This window comes from Squalius cephalus, assembly GCF_949319135.1.
Source record: "Squalius cephalus genome assembly, chromosome: 15".
In the NCBI taxonomy this organism is placed as follows: Eukaryota; Metazoa; Chordata; class Actinopteri; order Cypriniformes; family Leuciscidae; genus Squalius; species Squalius cephalus.
Window position 1 is genome coordinate 19,734,870 of NC_137136.1, and position 20,073 is coordinate 19,754,942.

General features: G+C 35.8%; 1 protein-coding gene across 2 annotated transcripts; it reads right to left on the bottom strand.

Annotated features, from left to right (window-relative positions):
- Positions 1-37: 37 nt before the first annotated feature.
- On the bottom strand, positions 38-19,110 carry lpcat3 (lysophosphatidylcholine acyltransferase 3). Of its 2 annotated transcripts, none has more exons than XM_079894795.1 (13): positions 18,911-19,110; positions 17,149-17,256; positions 14,246-14,355; positions 13,563-13,656; positions 12,657-12,691; positions 11,028-11,209; positions 9,887-9,995; positions 7,897-7,983; positions 5,328-5,494; positions 5,059-5,206; positions 2,351-2,506; positions 2,100-2,227; positions 38-445 (listed from the first exon to the last, which is right to left on the bottom strand). In XM_079894795.1, exons 1-12 carry the CDS (start codon positions 18,993-18,995, stop codon positions 2,108-2,110), a joined length of 1,401 nt encoding a protein of 466 aa, XP_079750921.1. In that variant the 5' UTR covers positions 18,996-19,110; the 3' UTR covers positions 38-445; positions 2,100-2,107. The 2 variants fall into 2 exon arrangements, with proteins under 2 accessions (XP_079750921.1, XP_079750920.1); XM_079894794.1 differs by having other exon boundaries at positions 14,246-14,352; positions 18,911-19,071.
- Between the last annotated feature and the right edge of the window lie 963 nt (positions 19,111-20,073).

Consider the following 20,073-nt stretch of genomic DNA (forward strand, 5'->3'; position numbering starts at 1 on the left):
TGGAAGTTGCTAGCAAAGAAAAATAAAAAAGGTCTCATTTGTTTCCATCTTTCAAATACATGCTCTACATTCCCTCTAAAAGTGCACACATGACCTCAGCGACAGCAAAAGCCAGTTCTCTGATTAGTAATGGTCTCATTTCCTGTTTCCTGTGAGTAATGAGTGCAATGGTATGAGCAGATACAGTATAATTATTTTCAGCCACCAAACATCAGTAAATCTTATTTAACGAATCTTGAACCTCAGAAATGCTTGCATTTCTGCAACCTTTAACCCTTTTCATTAGAGTCAGAAAGAATGAGAAAACTTTCCAACATTTGTACACATACATCAGTGCTGTATGTAAATAGTAATATATTACTAAAGGCCTTAAAATTTGTCCTCTTCAGGTGCTCTTTAAAAGTCACAGTTCACTCCAGTCAAACTTAGATGGCCGCAAACAAACCTGTGTAAGACAAAGAGGAAGAAAAAGGGTGATCATTTGACTTTCACAGTCACTAATTCTAAAGCACTTTTAGTCAAAGATTGCTAAAGGTTTTGTCAGTTATCAGTAAAAACTCATTATGATTATGACAAAACGCTTGGATGAGAGGGGAAAAAAACTGTAATGCAACAAATAAACAGACATTTTATGAAGACCTGGATGAATTAAACATTGCCGCAGCGCCAGCGAAAAGCTTTGAGACAGAAGGATGATACAATTTTTCCCACTGGAATTAAATGGCTTATGGTCACACTGATCCTAACTGAATCATCAGTCATGATCTAATGAAGTATGATTATGCTGCTTATAAGTCCTCCTGGGAAGATCCTACGTACGTGTTCGGAAGCCGTAATTAAGATGTGATGTGGGTTCAAGGGATTTGGGTCACAATAGAAAAGGACACGGAAACTGCAAATCTTTTTTCTTTTTGTGCTAGTGGAATTCAAGAAAGAACAAATGATGTACATTATGATTTGCACCTGTTTTCGGTCGAAGTCCACAGTAGTCGATTGTCGAGTTCACGCGCGTGATCGTACGTACTAAACCTATGCGCGTGAACTCGACAATCGACTACTTTGGACTTCGACCGAAAACAGGATGTAAATACAGGTATGTGCGCTGGCTGAATTAACATCACTTTTATTCATATCTTTCACATCTACTGCAGTCAGATTCACCCGTGTTCACTCTGAAGGAATCACTCAACATGGCTGGGCACTTGTAATGACACATCAAGGATGTTAAGAGGCTAAAAGCAGGTTTAAAACTTGCCCCATTGAAGTCAACAGGGTACAAATTTTAAAAAGAGGATAACACGGTGTAGGCAACACCGATTTTTGTCGTTGTTCTCTGTACTGACAGCACTCCAAATTTACAAAAAAATGAGCTCAATGTTAAAATTGACCAGAGTTCTCCTTTAAGGTGAGATAAAAATTCAAGAATATTTGCACAGTTTGGAAGAATGGTGCGCAGATTTTTTTTTTTTTCATGCTTTCGTTTACATTTGTTTCTAATTTGTTTGTGCTTTATCAACATGCAGTAACATGGATAAAGTGACGTACACTACCATTCAAAAGTTTAGGGTCGGAATTTAAAAATAAATAAATAAATAAATAAAATGTTTATTCAGCAAGGATGCATTAAATTGATCAAAAGCAAAAGTAAAGACATTTATAATATTACAAAAATTATTTCAATTAATATTTCAAATAAATGCTGCCCTGTTTATTAATCAATAAATCCTGTGAAAAAAAAAAAAACTATCATGATTTCCACAAAAATATTAAGCAGCTCAGCTGTTTTCAACCTTGATAATAATAAGAAATGTTTCTTGAGTAGCAAATCAGCATATTGAAATGATTTCTGTGATCGGTCAGACCGGCTCACAATGGATAGATGTAAATACCATGTAAACAGGGCCAAAGAATATCTTGAGTTTCAAACTGGTAATACAGACATTGTGACGCTGTTCATGCAACTACTAATATGATCTGAAGCACAGGAAACAGCAAACAGGAAAGAATAGGTGTCACTCTCACACACATACAAAAAAACAGTGATAACAGATAGGTAAGCACAAACAAGAGAGTCTAGAAGAGACAGATGCTAAATTTACCCTTTTAATTAATCCTCCTTTTTCTCACTGCCTTTTTTTCGAGGCACGAACACCTTGCGGAGGTATGGCAGGACGAGAAAGGCAGCGAAGAAAAAGATGTGACCACAGAAATAAATGGAGGAGTAAACCTGGAAAACAAATGCATTCAAAATGTAAGTGACAATAGCAAACACTTTGATAAAGGTGGTTAGGAACATGGACATCCAACATCAGATTAATGATGAACGAATGCCTGAGTAGTAAGTACACACCTTGAGCCACTTGTCGTAAGTGAAGAGGCAGAATGGCACCAGAGGGTATCCCATAAATAGCCAGTGAATTAACTGCTGTACTAAATATACAAGTGGATACAGATGACTCTGAGCGATGGATGTCAGAAAAGGACTGTCCCGCACCAGTGCCTGAGCCTGCAAAAATATTTAGAGAAGTTATATTACATTTAGCCATTGTTTAATGGCATGTGTCCACGTACGTGGAAGAAACGCTCAATATTCTGGCCAAAATGCTAATACATTTATCATTTCAAGTTGTATAAATGAACATTAACAAATACATTTAGTATTTAAGCATTAAAAAATGCTGTAAAAAAACATTGCTTGCTTTGCCTCGATGTAAGTTTCCATATATGAGCCTGTCGCTCAGATCCCATAAAAAATAAAGCGAAAGCGCTTCGCTCCACTCACTCCACACCGGTGGACACATACTGCAAGTAAACATGCACAATGTTTCAATCTTGCCTAGAGCCATATTTCACTGAATAATATTACATTTCAACTTGTTTTGTTTTTCTCCTGAGAAGGTTAATGATCAATCTGTACCATCAGCATTCATCAAAAAAATGTGTTTGGCTCAGACAGGAAAATATCAATTGTAAATGTTCCATTGACTTTCATTTAATGATGTCTCACATTTTAAAGTAGGACTACAAGGGCGAGATGCCTCCTCACATACTCACAGCTGTCTTCAACCTGTAAGATTGTGTTGCACAAGAAAGATAGATACTCAAAACAGCTGCAACAGTCTTCTGATCGATTCAGAAATTTGGGGAATCGTCGACCTCCTCACCGTTGTTTTCTTTCCTTTTTTTTATATGAAAGATTGGAGGAACCTAATTTCACCATGACCACAGGATATAAAGGTTGTAGAAAGTAGCCTTCTCATTATATGACGCTTTGTTTGTAATATGCAGATACATTTCTATATCTCTGATAGATTTTAAATTGTAATTTTGGCTTCCCCTGAAATGGGTCATAGCCCAGCAGTAAAGACGCTCATTAGAGCATGTGCATTTATTGCATAGATGGAAAAAGACGTGTCTAAAATGCATGTGCACAGTTCAGTTGAATGATGAAGTTTACTTTAACTATATGCTTTTGCACAGAATGTGTAAAGCAAACCGTACACTGAAACAACTACAACAACACTGAAATAAAGAGCGAGTGGTATATCTGTCAATTAGATACGCGTGGTGGACACATGATCTGTGCTCTCAATCGCTGCGTCTGAAATCGAATACTTCCCTACTATAGACCTTATGCACCAGAGAAACGAGGGCGCCGCCATCTTTAGAATATTGTCTTTTAACTTCCGTTTTTGCAGTCGCTCTGTATATTTCTATGGCATTGCTGTCCAGAAGTAATTAGCTTTTGAAGTGGATTTACTTAATGTAAAGTTAACGAAAGTTATCATGAGGACTGTAATGTTTAAAGCAAATGACTTAACAAATGTCAGACGACCGGGAAGATTTTAAAACGAGCCGTTCATTAATAAACAAGCAAAATCGCTGTGAAAATACAGACCGGAAGTCAAAAGACAACGAGCGAAGCGCTGAAAAGGGGCGGGGATACATAAGGTCTTATATAGTATGCGAAAAACAGTACGCCAAGAGAGTAGTATGTCCAAATATATAGTATTCAAAAAACAGTAGGCGAAAAGTCCCCGGATGACCTACTACTACCTCCGAGATTCTGAAGTGTGCATTCAATGGACACTTTACTATCCCATGAGGCCACGGGAGAGGATTTATGAATGGAGGTGAAGGTTTTTTTTTTGCGCACAAAAAGTATTCTCGTCGCTTCATAATATTAAGGTTGAACCACTGTAGTTACATGGACTTTCTGGGCCTTGAAATTTGCAATGACGTTGTTGTCAATGGAGGGACAGAAAGCTCTCAGATTTCATCAAAAATATCTTCATGTGTGTGTATATGCATATATACACAGACATGCACACAAAGACATATATATATATATAATATATATGAAAATATAATATATACACACACATATATTCTGTAAACAAAAACTTTTATGTTAGATGCGATTAATCGATTTGACAGCACTACTATTTATCATAGAATTTTTTCAACATTGATAACAATAATAAGAAATGTTTCTTGAGCAGCAAATCAGTATATTAGAATGATTTCTAAAGATCATGTGACACTGAAGACTGGAGTAATGATGCTGAAAATTCAGCTTTACCATCACAGGAATAAATTACATTTTAAAACATATTCAAATATATTAAATAGTATTAATATTTCTGATACTCAAATACTGTTTATCAAATAAATGCTGCCTTGGTGAGCATAAGACAAGAGCATGAAGAGCATAAAACACTCTTGAACAGTAGTAGTGTTGTGTGTGTGTGTAATGTATCCTGTGCAAGCCGTTCAAAATAGATTTAATATTTGATAAGTTTAACTTATTAAGTATAACTGATATATCAGGACTCTAGAATGCAGTTTTTTTGCTCCATCACTTATATCAGAGCAAGACAATAATTTCAAATAAATACTCAGTGAGATACTAAACTCAGAGACACTATATCTTCAAAGCTGTAAACTTTCAGATCTGCCTTCTGTTGGCATGAAAGTAAGTGACTCAAAGACTTTAGACATCTAGATTTCAAACAACTTCACGCCTCATGTCTGGTATAGTAATGTTGCCATGGTTACCTGCTTCTCCACATTGACAATGATGAACTCCACGGAGAAGCAGATGAGGTACCCCGAGTGCAAGCCGTGCCAGACAGCCAGGAATAACAATGTGAACATTTGAGACAACAACTTGTTACCCAAAAACTTCAACCTCTTAAACACATGCCTGTATTGTAGACGAGAAATGGAGAAAAAATAAATTGACGCATAGATTGAAAAGAAAAACAATAAGATTTTCAAAGTCACTGATGTGAATAAATGTCAAATACATTAAAAAAAGCACATACCTGGCCACCCAAGCATTTGTGTTGATGTTGAAGGAATTGATGGTGCCTGTGAAGAGGGGCGTGGTCTCAAATAGCCATACCCTCACATTGGCACAGGCATCCCATTGGGGCTCCCCTTTTTCGTTCTTCCCATTATAGCCCAGCCCGGAGAGTATACACACACCTTCCTAAGAATATAGAGATATATATATATTTATATATTTATTTAGGGATGAGTATGGCTCTTCCAAGCTGTATAATGGCTGTTTCTGGTCCAGAAGTGCATCCATCCATCATAAAAGGTGTTCCACGCGGCTCCGAGGGGTTAATAAAGGCCTTCTGAAGAGAAGCTTAACAGCTTCGGCTCTGCTTGCGCCTAAAGTGCAACTTACGCAGCTTGTGATGTCGGAAGTAGCGTAGTGCGTCATGGCGTAGCGTAAATATCAGCAGTGCGTTACATTACTCGCATAAGTTGCACGTTACAGTTAAGTCAAATCCGTATGTTAGTTTGGCCGGAGGCTGGTTATTTTAATTTGTAAGGTTTTAAATATGGATATTTTTCTTACACAAACACATCAGAAGGCCTTTATTAACCTCCCAGAGCTGTGTGGAGCACTTTTATGATGGATAGATGCACTTTTATGGACTTCAAAACAGAAACGGCCATTCATTGCCATTATTCAGTTTGGAAGAGCCAGGACATTTTTTAATATAACTCCGATTGTACACTCACCTAAAGGATGAATAGGAACACCATACTAATACTGTGTTTGACCCCCTTTCGCCTTCAGAACTGCCTTAATTCTGCGTGGCATTGATTCAACAAGGTGCTGAAAGCATTCTTTAGAAATGTTGGCCCATATTGATAGGATAGCATCTTGCAGTTGATGGAGATTTGTGGGATGCACATCCAGGGCACGAAGCTCCCGTTCCACCACATCCCAAAGATGCTCTATTGGGTTGAGATCTGGTGACTGTGGGGGCCATTTTAGTACAGTGAACTCATTGTCATGTTCAAGAAACCAATTTGAAATGATTCAAGCTTTGTGACATGGTGCATTATCCTGCTGGAAGTAGCCATCAGAGGATGGGTACATGGTGGTCATAAAGGGATGGACATCAGAAACAATGCTCAGGTAGGCCGTGGCATTTAAACGATGCCCAATTGGCACTAAGGGGCCTAAAGTGTGCCAAGAAAACATCCCCCACACCATTACACCACCACCACCAGCCTGCACAGTGGTAACAAGGCATGATGGATCCATGTTCTCATTCTGTTTACGCCAAATTCTGACTCTACCATCAGAAATCGAGACTCATCAGACCAGGCAACATTTTTCCAGTCTTCAACTGTCCAATTTTGGTGAGCTTGTGCAAATTGTAGCCTCTTTTTCCTATTTGTAGTGGAGATGAGTGGTACCCGGTGGGGTCTTCTGCTGTTGTAGCCCATCCGCCTCAAGGTTGTGCGTGTTGTGGCTTCACAAATGCTTTGCTGCATACCTCGGTTGTAACGAGTGGTTATTTCAGTCAAAGTTGCTCTTCTATCAGCTTGAATCAGTCGGCCCATTCTCCTCTGACCTCTAGCATCAACAAGGCATTTTCGCCCACAGGACTGCCGCATACTGGATGTTTTTCCCTTTTCACACCATTCTTTGTGAACCCTAGAAATGGTTGTGCGTGAAAATCCCAGTAACTGAGCAGATTGTGAAATACTCAGACCGGCCTGTCTGGCACCAACAACCATGCCACGTTCAAAATTGCTTAAATCACCTTTCTTTCCCATTCTGACATTCAGTTTGGAGTTCAGGAGATTGTCTTGACCAGGACCACACCCCTAAATGCATTGAAGCAACTGCCATGTGATTGGTTGATTAGATAATTGCATTAATGAGAAATTGAACAGGTGTTCCTAATAATCCTTTAGATGAGTGTATTCGTCTGAAAGAAGAATGTCATATACACCTAGTATGACTTGAGGGTGAGTAAATCATGGGCTAATTTTCATTTTTGGTTGAACTATCCCATTAGGTTACATCTAAAAACTGTATGAATGTCTTTGCATTTGATACAAAATATCAAACCAAGTGGAATTATATATGATGTGGTTTGGTTATAAATCATAAAACAACAGATATGCTGTTCAGAACTGAGACTTTATTTAGGCATTCAGACATTTTAAGTGTGGCCTAAGTCTCAAAAAAAGAAGAAAAGTAAAATACAATAGAAATTGGCCCACTGAATGTCAATGAAACCTTTCCAAACATAAAGAAAACAATTAAAACAATGCAATCACACCTACAACTCACAATCTACAGAAAGTTTTAAGCCTGAAAACCTGTTTACCGTCCTCACAACCTGATCAGGTGTGGCTTGTACTTCTAGTCGGGCGAACCCTAAGGAGGTTCAGTTTCACATTCTCAGCTAGAAAAAGAAAGCCACGTCTTGACCGTAATTGACTTTTTACACAGCTAACATCTCACCAAGAAGAGAGTAAAGATTCATTGACAGAGTGCGCAGCATGAAATGTAATGACTCTCAATTACCACAAGTGTGCTCTTAATGGAGGATTGTGGTTGTGCTGTTTACTCACCGTGATCAGCCAGCAGCTGATGTACTTATACAGGTTTACTTTCACCCACACTAGGATGTACACACACTTGTACCAGAACGGATGTGCCTGAATCACAGATAAGAAGAAATGAATCACTTCTGATGCATTATGACAAATCTTTCTTTTTAAACATGATTTAACCTTATAAAACCATTTTTAAAAAATAGTATGTTTTCATTTTATTTTGCGTCCCGTACAGCAATCAAATGATTACTGTATTTTTGCAGAAAGAGGTTTAAATGATAATGAATAGGGATGTCAAGACTTTTCATACTTGTTTTTCATTCAAACTAACGGTAACACTTTACAATAAGGTCTCATTTGTTAACATTAATGTATTAACTATCATGAACTAAGCAATACATTAGTTACAGTATGCATTAATCTTTGTTAATGTTAGTTAATAAAAATAGAGTTGTTCATTGCTCATGTTAGTTTACAGTGCATTAGCTAATGTTAACAATTACTACTTTGGATTTTAAAAATGTATAATTAAATGTTGAAATTAACATTAAATAAGATTAATATATGCTGCAGAAGTATTGTTTATTATCAGTTCTAACTAATGAAACCTTACTGTAAAGTGTTACCAAATTAACAATTAAATGAACTATTATATATTCCAAGGGACATCATTCCTAAAATACAAAGACAACTACGGTATATTTTGTATAAAGACCAATTATTCTGTTTGAGAATAGTGTGATATCATTGTATGTAATCATAATCATTCAAAATTTGAAAACATGATTTAAAACATCATCTCATTGTACTAAAATCAAAAGAAATTACTGAAATATTTTTTGCAAGATATTTACCTTGTATTAAACAAACAGGAGTTTATTTAAGTATTTGAGCAATGTTAAATCAATCAATGTTTTGTTTTAGGTTTAGGTTAGTTTAACTCACTATGTTACTAACAATAATGATACAGAAAATACAGATATGACTCTTTGTCCAATAAAATTTTATTGTATAGTTTGTAAAATATGCCAAATTACAGCACGCAACAAGAGTATCGTGTTTAACGATATGATTATGGTGCTTGTTGTCATGTTGTACATAAAAGGGATAGTTCACCCAAAAATGAAAATTCTGTCATCATTTACTCACCGTCAAGTTGTTCCGAACTTAATTTCTTTCTTCTGCTGAACACAAAAGAAGATATTTTAAGGAACGTCAGTAATCAAACAGTTGATGGGCCTCAATGATTTCCGTAATATTTTTATTCCATTCTATGGCCCATCAACGGTTTGATTACCGACATTCTTCAAAATATCTTCTTTTGTGTTCAGCAGAAGAAAGAAACTCGTACAGGTTTGAAACGACTTGAGGGTGAGTAAAGGATGACAGAATTTTCATTTTTGGGTGAACTATCCCTTTAACACGCAATGTTTGAAGTAAACGCAATCGTTGTTTGGAAAGCGCTCCCACATCTGATTACATCAAGACTGCTTTACTTTTACAAGGCAAGAATACGCAAGCCATGCTTTCTATACGCATGTAACATGCAGTGCAAGCTACAGCTTTAGCACACTGCTTGAATGATTGCTCCATACGTTTGTGCTGAAATGTTGAAATAATTGAAATTTGATAAGCTGAACTGATTTAATTAATATAACTGAGTCTTGGTTATACATGAACACCCCTAACAATGAATCATTTTTTTTTTACTGTTTGTGTGAACTCATTTTAACTTGCTCCTCTGCATTTTAACCTCAGTCAAAAATGTGGCTCGCAGTAACCGTTTTTCATTTCCAAAATTACTATACACACCAAGACTATACCTGACAGACTTAAAGAGTGCTCTCATTCAGACTGTGAGCTTTCTGTGGCATCAGTGCCACATTGAAAAGATCACAGAACAAAAACAAGTGGCAGCTCAAGAGATACAGACACAAGGCTGTTAACAACTTAAATCCTGAACATTCATTTTGTGACTGTGTATGTTCAGTCACAATCCACTAACCTCAAACTCATCTGTTAAGTAGTAGTTAGCTGGGTAGAGCGGCCCGCCCATCGCAAAGATAGATAGGGTGATCAGACCTAAACCGAATCGCTTCATTGCTGGAACCACACTGCAAGAGGAAGAAATGCTTGTTCGATTAAATAGTTCATTAACAGAGGACTATAATAAGCATTAATGGGTCAGTACTAGTTAAGTTGTGGTCAAAAGCAGTGCTGCCTAAAATGCATACCATTCATTTTCAATTTCAAGCTAAAGTGACAATTGGAGTCATGATATGGGGGAGCTCAGCAATTTGACAAAGTTGAGAAAACCGTAACTTTATGCAAATGAGTTGAGGCACCATGTGACAAAGACTGTGCTATTTCTCAGTATAAAGTTATTATGAAGGGTTTTGCTGTTCTATATTATTTGTCTCAGGGATATAATAAAAAAAATTATGTGTGGAAAAGCATGTCACAATCTGTCTGCATTCTGATTGACTTTTCATGCATTGGTAATCAATTATCGTCTTCATGGTATGATGTATTGCAATTCATATACAAACAACAAAACACAGAATGTTCATTTTTAACAGTGAGAAAACTGATTTCCTGTCAAAATGGATTGATATCTTATTTTTACCAGTAATAGGTCTTATTTGTAATTAAATTTCCATTAACACTTTAGTTTAGGGTCCAATTCTCACTATATAAACTAGTTGCTTATTAGCATGCATATTACTAGGATATTGGCTTTTTATTAGTACTTATAAAGTACATATTAATCCTAGCCAATACCTAAAAGTAACAACTGCCTTACTAACTATTAATAAGCAGTAATTAGGAGTTTATTGAGACAAAAGTCTCAATACCCTAAACTAAAGTGTGACCACATTTTCTAACTCTATGGCCTGTTGTACAGCAATCCAATAGCATTAGAGCATCCAGTGTCTATATGAATGCCTATAGCTTAAAGGTTTACGACAAACACAAAGATTGAGTGAGTTACTAAGACTTGTTCATTATCACTTTGTCCTTGAGCAAGTGAAAGAAGTCAATGTCCTTGTAATGGACATATTAATCCTGTTTGTAGAAAGTAAAATTGGTTTGACAGACTTTAGCTGAGCTAGTATTGTTGCACTTGTGAAATTTTGTGCACTTACCTATTGGGTGGTTGTCCGGGGACATCGGACATCTCTCGAGACACCAGCATCTGGTAGTTTCGCAGTGTGAACTGAGGCCCTACCAGAAAGCCTCCATAGAAGTATGAGAAACCAAAGACCTCCAACAGAGACGGCGTAGAGCTGAGGGCAGACTTCTTCTGTTCTGCGTTTATCTGAGATTGCTACATAAAAGAAAATGAGTAAATGAATTAAAAAGATAGGAACTGGCCGCAGAAATCTATAAAGATAACAGATATACACTTCCACTTTAAAGTTTGGGGTCTGTAAGATTTGTTTTAACGAAAGAAGTCTATTATGGTAATCAAGACTGTGTTTATTTGATTAAAAACACAGAATAAACAGTAATATTGTTAAGTATTATTACCATTTAAAATAAAGGTTTTCTAATGTAATATATTTTAAAATGTAATGTATAACTGTGATGACAAATTTGAATTTTCAGCATTATTACTCCAGACTTCAGTGTCACATGATCCTTCAGGAATCATTTGAATATGTTGATTTGGTGCTCAAGAAACAGTTCTTATTATGTTGAAAACAGACTTGTGACACAAAAGGTGACATTTTTTTCAGGATTCTTTGAAGAATAGAAAGCGCAAAAGAACAGTAAAGACATTTATAAAGTTACAAAAGATTTCTGTTACTTTTGATCAATTTAATGCATCTTTGCTAAATAAAAAATAATTAATTTCTTTCCAAAAAAATCTTTCCGACCAAAACTTTTGAACAGTAGTGTAAAGACTCTTGTTTTGAATGCCATATAGTCATGCCAGTGAACAAAGAAAAGTGCATGTACCCATTTACACCTGGTACCGAGATCCATATCAAGTGGTTAGTATTTAATACAGGGTCAAAAACGTTTAGTGACTTTTTTCACTTAAACCACATTCTAAGGGTGAAAAATCACATTTGTGACTTGATTTAAATGACAAATATACAGTATTTGAGAGAATAATTGATGTAATGTGAAGTGATGTCACAGCTGGTCAAAGGAGACGCATGATACCAGGTGTAAACATCGCGCGATCTGTCTGTCTGACTGATCAAATCGCCTGAGATGGATGTTAATACCAGGTGTAATCAGTCTATTTTCGGCCATAAGGTAATCTTTACACCCTCAATAAAACATTGCTTTAAAAGGAGTAGGAATTGTCTTTCTTGAGTGACTACAGTTATTGACACAGAGGGAGATAATCAATAGATATAACCTTTCACACAATCACATGAAGACGCCAACTGTGTCAAGCCACTGCTACGATTAATATTTAGACAGAGGCGTTTAATATGAGCCACAGATGAGATCACTGCAGTATAGAACTAAAAGATTACAAAATTACATCTTAGGGAACTTCACTACATTTCACCTTGCCAGGAATCATTACACTGATCCATAGTGGCCATTTAGCAGAACGTCTGCTACACAACTGAAGAAGATACTTTGTGGTTCCTCATCAGTTCCTTGCGCTCAAATCATGCATAAAAATACAAAGAGTGATGCAGGAAGAGGAAAAGCAGTGAGATAATGATAAGAGGATGAAAGGTGAACAAACTGAACAAAGGAAGACAGAAATGGTGGAAGATAATAGCAGTTCATAAAGTCAAACTCACTTCTTTTCCACCGTCATAGTAATCAAGCGCTAAACCTGCAATGAGAAAATGAATAATCGTCAGTACTAACATGACATGAGCACTAGCACTGGAGGAGAAAAAAAAGGTGATGCTGATCTCATATAACAACAATATTACAGACAATACGTCTTTTATAAAGTGGAAAATTTCAAAATAGTGATTAAGTATAAAATAAATAGTAACAACAATGGTAATTACACTAGTACAGAGTAAAAAATACCATGGTTTTGCAGACATGGTAATAACATACCTAGGTACATCTACAGTAGGGATTTACAACACATACCATATCCGTTTCTATCAGTATGAAACATTTTAATTAATTTTAGCAGTGGATATTTATTGTGCATGTTAATTTCCACTGTTTTTAAGTTTACATTACCTTGCTGTTCTCTAATACTCAAAAACACTTTTTAAAAACACTAATAATTGAATAAAACTGTAAAAAATGAACATACTGTATATTATAATAATGTGATTCCTAAATTCACTTGTAGGATTTAACATTATTTTCAACATCTTCCACTTATCAGTCATCATATATATATATATATATATATATATATATATATATATATATATATATATATATATATATATATATATATATATATATATATATATATATATATATATATATATATATATATATATATATATATATATATATATATATATATAGGGATATATATTTATATTATACACAAATATAAACAGACACACACACACTTCAACCATTACTGTACTATGGCATTTTGTAACTATCTGTTAATTCACCTTGTGATTGCCTTGTGAGAAATAGTTTAACAGAATGCAGTTGTAAATATATAAAGTCAGGGAAATAATAGATAAGGAAGAGATGGTAATTAAAAGCAGGCATCATACCGATGAGTTTGAGTGTGAGGACACAGTGAGGCATGGTCCATTTGATATCATACTCGTCTGTAGCTGTGTAGTAATAACCCATCAACAGATATATCTGCCACACAAAAAGAGACAGTGTACAGCCTCAGGTTCTGTTTGACATTGACTTTATTGTTTTTCTGTCTGGGGTTAAAGAGATCCTAAAGATGTGTTAACTTTAAAAAAAAAAAAAGCTCTTAATTTCCCTTCACATTCTTTTAGGCTCATTAATAAAAGATTTTTCTCAACAGATAAGCATTTTTCAGAAATATGACTGGTAGACATTCCAGAAAGAGGAGGAGTGTATCTCTCGCAGTGTGTACACCAGACAGAAAATCTCATCATGTGAATTTAATCATGTTTTTTTAACTGGGGTCTGCGTGACCCTGACATAAAATATAACATTGGTCATGGAGGATGGCTGAAGCATGTCATAAGTTCGTGAGTGTAAGAAAAGTCATGAAGTATCAGTCTGGTACTTCAATGTTAAGCATGCAATGCACCGCAAAGTTAAGCACTATTATAACTATTAAATTAAGGATTAAATGCATGATCCAATATGGTAGTTTTAAGCTTACAGCAGTTCATGCACAAGATCACGTCAAGAGCACAAGAACTGATAAAGAGATAAAGAAAAGTGAATGAGTGTGTGTGTGTGTTCTCACCATCTGAAAGATAAAGCTACTCAGAACGCATGTGACTGTCCTTCCCATCAGCCTCAGCATCAAGAACTGAATGATTATACATAAGAAGGAGTGACCGACCTGATACCCTGAGGGAAGGACATGGAGAGATGAGTTATTGCATTCCAGCAGAACCAGACCATCACATAACTACAAGTTTATCTACAATATGAGATTTTTTTTTCAATATGAGACAATAAGATTTTTAATAGAAGATTTTTAATAGAACAGAATAATTCAGCCAAAATGCCAATTGTGTCATCATTTACTCACCCTTTTGTCATTTTCTTTCTTCTGTGGAGCACAAAAGGAGAATTTTTTTGTAATTGAATGAGTAATTGTTTTTTGACGGTCTCTCTTTTCCATATCATGCCAACAAATGAGCACTGGGTATGTCAAGCTCCAAAATAACAAGAACACCATTAAAAGTATCCTAAAAGTGATCTATATATTAAGCCTATAAAAGTGAGCTATATTCTAAGCCTTCGGAACAGACCAGAATTTTAAACTTATTCACTGACAAATCAAATATGCCATTTTTGACATAAATAAGACTTGCTCATGAGAACCAATGGAGTATGACGTACCATTTTGTAAAGCTTCATTGAACGGTGGAAGGGAACATTATCAGTGAAAAACAACAACATTTTTGGCATGTTTATCACAGAAACATATTGTATGACTTTAGAAGGGCTGAAATATGGTGCACAAGTAGAATGGACTATATGATAATTCATACTTTAGTGGTGCATTTCTTGGACATTTTGGAGCCTGTCAAATCCTGTTCCCATTCATATTCATTATACGGAAAAAAAGGGGCTGGGATATTCTTCAAAAATTCTTCTTTTGTGATCTACGGGAGAAAAGTCAAGTGGGTTTGAAACAACATGAGGGTGAGTAAATGATAATGAGAACAAGAATGTTGATTTTTGGGTGAACTATCCCTTTCAAAAGGAAAAAGTTAGAGAAAGGCAGATTTTAGACTCAAACTAAAGTAGAATGTCTCAGATAATGACAAAGAGAGACAGACCTGCTGTTAGATCCAAATGCAGCACAAAAGAAATCAAATACACAGAATACAAGCACAAGTTAATTTTCCCATTACCCAACACAACACTCATCTGTTTTCATTAGCTTGCTTTTCAACCTGCCACTCATATTCTCATTAGCCACGCTCTCACCACCAGGGGTTATTGCCATGGTGACAAAACCTCATGTCTCTCTGTCACAATCTTCTTTAAAGCCACAGTCACCAGGAAACCCTGACCACAGACTGCAGAGCAGTTAGTCAAGGATACCCTTCATTTTCCCTCCATTATTCTCAAGGACACTAAATGCTAAATAACTTTACAGAGAACAGCCTCAAGAGGAAATCTGACGGGGGCCGAAAGTAAATAATTAAGCACTCTCACTGGACAACTAACATATCATGAAAAATAAAAATAAAAACCCTTAATGCTCTGTGTTTATTACCTTTATGAGAATGAGAAACAGGGCTTGGCATTAACTTTTTTGCTCATCAGCCACTGTGACTATGGTTTTCCAAAGTTACCAGCCACTTTCACTTGCCACAATTTTGACATTGATTGCATGGGGAAAAACTGCCATATAGATATTTTTTTTAATATATTTTTTCATAATTTGAGACGGAGCCATTTTACTGTTACACATGCGTGTTTACGTTCACTTAAAACACAAGTGACTGTGTTTATGTGAATAAACCGGTATTTTGACCTTTTTTTGTGTGTGTATTTGACTGTTTAATGGCAATAAGCAGCGAAAACTAACTCAATTTAGTACTGACTAGTACAAGTGTTAATGTCAAGCCCTGATGAGAAATATACACTACCATTTCAAAATCTGGGATGAGTCTTTTTTTTGTTTTTTTTTGTTTTTTTTTTAAGAAATTTAAACTTTTGTTTATCAAGGACATATTAAATTGATCAAAAGTGACAATAAAGACTTTGTTACAAAATATTTCTTTTGAACTTTGTATTCAACAGAAATATTAAGCAGCACAACTGTTTTTAGCACTGATAATAAAAGGAAGTGTTTCTTGAGCAGCAAATCAGTCTTCAGTGTCACATGATCCTTCAGAAATCATTCTAATATGCTGAAGTAATGATGCTGAAAATTCAGCTTTGCAATCACAGCTATACATTCAATTTTAACAAATATTCAAAGAGAAAACAATCATTTTAAATTGTATAATATTTCACCATATTACTGTTTTTACTGTATTTTAGATCAAATAATGCAGCCATGGTGAACAGAAGAGACTTCTTTCAGAAACATTAAAAAAAAATCGTACCAACCCCAAACTTTTAAACGGTAGTGTGGTATTTTTAGAGCAACTGTTTTGTAATAAGGAAACTGATCTGCGGAAAGCCCTTATCTTTGACAAAAATGAACCACAAAAGCAAACGAAATGTTGGAAACAGAACTGTGATATTCCATTAATAATACTTTTAAAACTTAATCTTCCCTTTTAAAACTCCCATTCAGTGAGAAAACTATGTTTGAACCCACTTTGATGTGGTTCAATATTGAGAATGCTGCTGACATATGTTGCCAGCACACCTAGAATCAACTCTTCAGTGTGATTAGATAAGATGCAATGGAATCGGTGTGAACAAGCAAGTTCAAGATTAGGGGAACTGAACTATTGGCAGAAAACTGCTCCAGTCTAAATATGGGCTGGCAGATGCTAACTACATAAATCACAAGACTGACATTCACGTAAACATGACCACTAGTGTTTAACTGCTAAAAAGAAGCTAGTAAGCTAATAGTTTAAGCTCACTTAAACATGTTACAGTTGTAAAGACACTAGTTATCAGATCTTTCAGCTCCTCACTCCTTCCCTGCTTCGTTCTCTATCTCACCAAAATTAAACGTGGCCAGTGCCAGGCCGGAGAATGTGTGGAAGAGATGAACAACTGTCGCAGACTGATGAAAGAAAAAACACCGGTAGACCAGTGCAAAGGGATAACCTGCAGGGGAAAAGAAAGAGAAACAGATTAGGCATATAATGTGTGGCAACTGTAGATAAACGCTTCTTTCATGAGCGTGTGTCATTGCACATAAACTTGACTAGCTAAATTGTACTCTTGAGGGCACGACACTAGAGAAAGTTTTGATGGAGCGTTTGACGGATAGGAATGTGTATGATCTGTGTTGAGGATGCACCAATATTAAATATCTAATATTAATAATATAATTATAAAATCAATAAGCTGATGAATATTTTCATGTTATGGCCAATGACCGATCAATATGGCCGATCTTAAAATTCTACACTAATTGGTCTCCAAAGCAAATTACAAAAAAACAAACACTATAGGTTTAATACTGCAGGTGAATTTTAATTCTAATGTAGGCCTACAATATGAAAAATGGATATTCACTTTGATATGTGCTAATGATTACATTTAACATGATTAGTGCTGTTAAATACTAACTTTATGTGAGTGCTATTTATAAACTTTTATAGTATTTATTAGCATTTTGAATTAGCTGTTATTTTTTATTCATTTTCGCTTTGATCATGTGTATCATTAGTTGTTGTTTTTTATTTCTATTTGGCTTACTTTTAATTCAGTTTTAGTAATTATAGAACTTCAGCTTAAACCTACTGTATTAGTGGCCAAGTCTAATTATTCTAATATTCGTTTAAGATTTAGATTTTGTTTTAACTTCATTTCAATTATCAAAATGTTTTAAATAATATGTATAGTTTTGTTCAACAATAACAACTCTGTTTTAAGTGAGTGTCAGCAGAAGGTGATCTATATGTCTCATTCATATATGTAATATATTGTGCATCCATAGTAAAAAGTTTAAATGTTTTCAACTTTCGGTCTTGACGTTTTTCCTCACACCATCCTCATTGAATACAGTTTTACACTGAAAACAGTTTCATCAACATATGTATCATGCACAGGTTAAAACTGGAAGTTTAGCAGGCTTCATTCTGATGATCCACATGGTAAAAACTCTGTTGAGGGACTGTATTAACACTATATATGTTACAAACACATGAAACGCTACAGAAAGACTACAACAGTACTGTAACAGTCATTCCATGGAAATCATGCAAATGTTTTCCCAGCTCAGTCAGACAGCCCACATGTCATTCATCTGGTTGAAGTGGTTTAGCAGTCCAGTCCACTGCAATGCACCTGGCCAAAGTACAAATAACCCTGCTATCTGCTCTCACAACCCTATTCTTATCAACCTGTAACTTGAAACCCAGCTTCATTTGCATCGAATCCGTACAGCTAACTGTAGGTCAAAGCACTAAAATACAGTTGCAAAATGAAAAGACAGCTCAGCTGTCAGATGGAGGTCTACCGAGTTAAACTAGTTGTAATCCTAGCAGATGTGTGGAGTTAACCGTGACATGTAGGTCACCCTTGTCGACAGTTGATTCTGGCTAGAGTCGGTGTGAATAGAGAGAGTTGGTGTTGGTTCCGTGTCTTTAGTGCAGCTGGGAACAGGTTAGACTTGAGGTGTGACTTGGGCAGACTTCAAATACAACTACAACTACAACAACATACCTGTCCACGCTTCTAATGACTCCTAACGACACTCATCACAAGCTCTCCGCGGAGCCTAAAATATCTCAGTTGTGCGCCGTTCACTTACCTAATAAGACAGACAAAATCAATCGAATCGCCGGTTCGGGTGAACCGAAATATTCGGCTATTTTCTCCATGAAGGGAGCCGCCATCTTTAGTGTGGGCGGAAGTAGCTGCGGTCGGGTTTCCGTGAGTGTGTGGCGCTCGTGAGGTCTCGCGTGCTCCTTAACTCCGTTTTGCTTACTCCTCCTCTCGTCACCTCTCACACCATTCACAGTGAACCTTCAATCTCGGCTTTCGCAAACGCCTTGCGCAATATTGCGCCTTGTGCCATTTCAGTTCATTGCCAAGCACCTTATTAATGACGCGAAACGAGGATGAGATTGTTTATTTAGTGCTGAAGTCCGTTTAGGATAATGGAAACATTATTAGTCCGTGAGACTGGGTTTGTGTAGTAAAGAACAAATATAACGAATGACATACGCAGAAACTGACTTATTGTTCAATTTGACAGTAAAAAAAAAGTGTCTTGATAAAAATAGCAGCTTCACAATACTGCCCTCTAGTGTTTGTCAAACCAAACGGCCTTGCTGCACTTATCCTGTTGCACATCATGCTCTGCATACTGTTTGTATTGTTTCCAGCTCCAAGTTGTCGCATTTAAAAATGTTTTGAACATTTTATTTACATGCTTCAAGCTGCTTCAAAAAGGAGTGCCTTAAAACTATAAATTACTTGCAAAATGTATTGATCCCCGCCTGTTTTTTGGTTACACTTTATTTTAAGGTGTCCATTCTTGTTACAGTGTAATTACACAAATAAGCACTGAGTAGGCTAATATTAATTAACAACATGTAGTTACTATAGGGTTAGGGTAGGATGAGGGTTAGTTGCATGTAATTATGCATAATTTACTGTTATTACTATGGTAAGTACACAATAAAGTGTTACCCTGTTTTTTTTAACAATGTTAATGTCAGTTTGTTTTTGAAGAGTTAATAAAGAAAGTTTTTTTCTTTTCTTTTTTTTCACTATTACTCTAGGCATCTTTTCTTTTTAGAGCACTAACTTTTAAAAAATATATATATTTCAACAACTGTATAATAATTGATATACAGTAGTACGCAAGTGTACAATAATACACGTGGTTTGTTTTAAACAATGGCATAAAACAAACCAGATCTGTAATCACTTTTAAGTTAACTTAGAACTTAGTAACTTGTTCTTTTG